The sequence below is a fragment of the Zeus faber genome (genome assembly GCF_960531495.2).
Source record: "Zeus faber genome assembly, chromosome: 20".
Taxonomy (NCBI): domain Eukaryota; kingdom Metazoa; phylum Chordata; class Actinopteri; order Zeiformes; family Zeidae; genus Zeus; species Zeus faber.
Genome location: NC_137207.1, coordinates 9,613,980 through 9,618,117, shown reverse-complemented (window position 1 = coordinate 9,618,117; position 4,138 = coordinate 9,613,980). Strand labels below are relative to the sequence as shown.

The 4,138-nt window shown below is 46.1% G+C and overlaps 1 protein-coding gene across 1 annotated transcript; it reads right to left on the bottom strand.

Moving 5' to 3' along the window:
* Window positions 1-723: 723 nt before the first annotated feature.
* On the bottom strand, window positions 724-3,912 carry tob1b (transducer of ERBB2, 1b). The gene is made up of 2 exons (XM_080021133.1): window positions 3,790-3,912; window positions 724-2,869 (listed from the first exon to the last, which is right to left on the bottom strand). Exon 2 carries the CDS (start codon window positions 2,700-2,702, stop codon window positions 1,671-1,673), a length of 1,032 nt encoding a protein of 343 aa, XP_079877259.1. The 5' UTR covers window positions 2,703-2,869; window positions 3,790-3,912; the 3' UTR covers window positions 724-1,670.
* Between the last annotated feature and the right edge of the window lie 226 nt (window positions 3,913-4,138).

Here is a 4,138-nt window from a genome sequence, read left to right as displayed (position 1 = left end):
CCACGTGAGCCGCACGACACTTCAGGTGAACACAAATTGCATTTCTGCCTCGCTGTCTTTGAACCTCATGAAGCTTTGCAGGAGATGGCGTTAAATTGGAATACAGCATGTGACTAATCACCACCACGGTGAGGGTGGAGGATCGCCCAAAAGCCAAGGCGGCAATACGAAGAAAATGAGTCCGGGGTGAACCAATCATAAATGTGTGTGGTTGTCATCTGGGGCGACCGATGTGCCAAACCTTCCATTCTCCTGCATTTTCAAGTTCTAGTTATATGAGAAATATTCAGTATCGCAATTTATTACACGGTATTTATGTGCATATAGGGTTGGCCCCATTCAGACGAGCAGGTTGTTGGTCAGTCAAGATTTATTTTGAGCAGTTGTATTTAGTTTTTCCTATTGCATGTGTAAGTTTTCCAAATCAAGCATATTTTCCCAAATCAAAAATGTTGTGACATATGCTGAACATAAAATATTTTAGCCTGGAACTGCTCTTGTCTTGTCTAGACATGAAAATATCTATGTGCTTGGCATTTTCAACAATTGTATATATTTGACCAATTGGCGATATTTAAACAAAAATTAGGGCCGTTTCTCTGGTTGTCCTTTTTCAGTCGACACGGGATATGGAGAAAAATCAAAAGGATATATTTATATACAAGTGAGTTGAACATGGCTGCTGCCTTAACCCACCCAAGAAATCAGTCCACTTTCCAGAAATCATGTAGAACTGTAGTTTATTTTATTAAAAAGACCAGGGTGCAAATATGAAATTAAAAAAAATAAAGACAAGCATCATTTGTAAGCATTTAATACAAACTTAACAATATAAACTATTTCAGTCCCTCTTGACATGTAAGACACTGACTCAAAATACTTTGTTATACCGTATTTTATCAAGTATTGCACAATGTAGGTACAAAATTAATATTCATATGATTATTTTGTCCATAATATAGCAAAATCTTTTAACCTCTTAACAGAATATACAATTCTTTCAGAAAAAGCAAATATTCCTACACTTGAATTCCACCACTAAGGAATACTCTGTACACAATCTTTAGAATAGTTTATGTATTTTAAAGATGGATTTCTTTAACAATTATCTTTAATAAAAAATGAAAAATAAGGAAAAGCTGCTGCAGCCATCACAGATCACTGGAGTAGTAAAAAGATATAAATGCAACACCATGTCATAGAAACAATATATATACTCTGATATCTTACAAACTCTGTACTAAATTAAATTATACAATTAGAAAAAGACCAAATAACCCCACTTAGTTGTGCCAATTCATATAAATCAGCCATGTCTTACCACCTGTAAAATACTGTAAGAGGCCAAAACTTGAAGCTTGTATATTTTTCCCCTCTTTCCCCACCCCCCAAACATAGTAAAAAAATTGTTTTGTGCTTGGTTGGCAAAAAGGAAAAAGAAAAACAATGCATGTTGAATTTAAGTAACCAAGCTTGGACATGTTTGTACAACAAACTTGAGTAGAGACAAACGCAAGGGGGCATCGTTAAAGAAAAAACACCCTTGGGCACATGCGCTTGACTGACTAGACATCATTTATGTGAGAGTCCAGTTTTTCCTAAATGTGCGTTTTGTTTTTCCCTTCTCTTTGAGCCACCGTCATTCATAAATAACATTGTTGCCATTGAGTTTAGTTAGCCATGACTGGCTGGAATTGCTGGTTAGAATACTGCATGTTGCTCAGACTGAAGTTGAGGCCATCCATTAGGGACTTGTCATTGAGGCTTCCGTAGGCCGCAAACACGTCAAAGGCATTGTTGTACTGCAGCGGGCTCAGGCCCAGCGAGCCTTCGCCAGGGAACGCCGTGCCAGGGCTGGACTGGCCCGGCAGGCTGGGGAACACAAACTCCTTGGCGTTCGGGGAGAGAGCCGAGGCCTTCTGCTGCTGCTGGCCCAGGCCGAGCCCGTACAGTGAGTGCATGGATGTGGAGATGGCTTTCTGCTTCAGTAGGGTGTTCACATTCAAACCCAGGACACTGGTGGGGGAGGTGCGCGCCACCTTGCTGCTGCCGTTGTTGCTGCTGCCGCCGCTGCCGCCACCACCGTTGTTGTTGTTGCCATTGCCCCGGCCGCTGCTCTTCATCTTAGTGGAGCCGAACTTGGTGGCGGCAAAGGTGGCAGTGGTGAAGGTTAAGGGCTGGGTGGAGCGCGGCATGAAGGAGGGGCTGACGGCTGCCGACTGCCCGAAAGGAGGGGAAGGCGAGCTGGACTCAGAGGAAGCTCCGACCGGGTCGCTAATTGGCATGAAGACCTGGGCCTCCGGGTTAAAGCTGTTCTTGATCTCCTTGTCGAGCTCGGAGCCGTTCTCATTGTTATCGTCAACATACAGCACCTTGACTGCACCCTTCTCCCCGATCTGGTAGGAGACCTCGAATGGGTCGATCCACACACTGAGGTCCTGTGGGAGATTATTCCGGACGTCCTGGATGTCCAGGCCGCTCTCTTTGGCCGCCTGCTCCACAACAGGATCCACCTTCTCCCCTACATGGATGCACCTGAATCCTGAACCTTTGTATGGCTTATCCGGGTACCAGTGGCCTTCATATTTCTTCTTCAGCTGCCTCTCCAGCTCCTCGCCGAAGATATTCACGCGTCTCCGGGGAAGTTTGTTGTACAGGTAGGAAATGATAAAATTGAGTGCTACTTGGATTTCAAGCTGCATAGCTGCTTCGGCGGGGAGGACGAGTATTTTTCCCGTGACAGACTTTGCTTTGTCCGAGCGTTGCAAAAACCTCCGAGGCAGAAGTGACGAGTTTGACGAGGAAACTCTTGATTCGGTGTTAGTTGCAGAAATGATATCCTTCCTTCGACAGGGTTAGGGTTATAATCCTGCGAGGAGAGAGAGAGAGAGAGAGAGGGAGAGAGAGAGAGAGAAAGAGGAGCACAATGTTATGCTTCCAAGGTGGTTTGCAGTTGCAGTGGGGAGGGGACCCCAAACACAAACAACACGTCTTCATCGAAGCCCCAGAAGAGTCGGGTCCCCATTGGGATTAACGTTGCGGTTACGAGCTCAATAAGCTTCAGATCCAGGCCACAAGCCACCCTATATCACATGTCGCTTCCCCTCCACCACACAGCGGCAGCTCTGTATCTCTGCTGTACAATATCAGCAGCTATAAATAAACATAGGCCACACCGACTAAGATAGTGTCAGTGTGCGTGCGTGCGTGCGTGTGTGTGTGTTCCCCGACGCTCGGCGTGACGGACCAACGCAACCACGGCTGTACTCCACGGACGGGGGGAGGGGTCACGTAATGGCCAAAAGCATTTTAGATTTCGTTTTTTTTTTTTTTTTTGTTAAACAAACTATTTATCTGTTTAATATTCATGTGACAGAACACCACTGGTCATTTCAGTATTTATTCATCTCTCTCCCCCCCCCTCTCTCTCTCTGGAAAAGAAAAACGACTGCTCTTTTACGATGGATGTCATTACATAATTCTTGTTGGATTTTTTTTTTTTTTTTTTTTTCGGACCCCGGCGACACAACAAAACCCCGTCCGACTAAGTTGACATTTAATCCGGGCCCCCGACGACACGTCAACGTATATGCATTCGGCGGCAGGTAAACCCTCCGGTCCTTCGCCAGCTGACTGGCTTAACTGGAGGGTGTGAGCGGAAGACGTTCGACGCTAGCAGCAGCCGCTGCTAACGCCAGCAGCGCATTACGGCGTTCGTCGCGAAACAACAACAACAACAACGACGACGACGACGACGACGACGACAACACACGGGGGGGATTTACTTACGTCGACATTCACGGAAGGTCCCGGTTACACTTGTTTCCGCGTCGACTTTTAGTGCGGTTGGGCGTTATTTTAAAAATCCGGCTGACCTCGGTGACACCCCCCACTTCGCCTGGGAGTTTTTACAACTCTGTCCTCTGGAACTTGGGCTGGTTTGTATATATACTAGCCCTCCGCCACGGACACAGAGGAGGCGGTGATGCGGCTTCCAGAGGTCAACACCCTATACTGCAACGCTATTGGCCAGAAACGGCCGACGTCATCAAAAAGCTACACCAAGCTCAGCTATGATTGGAGGGCGTTCTACGTCAGTCAACCAAAGGGTTCTATTTACGGTAGTAGTTCGCCTTTC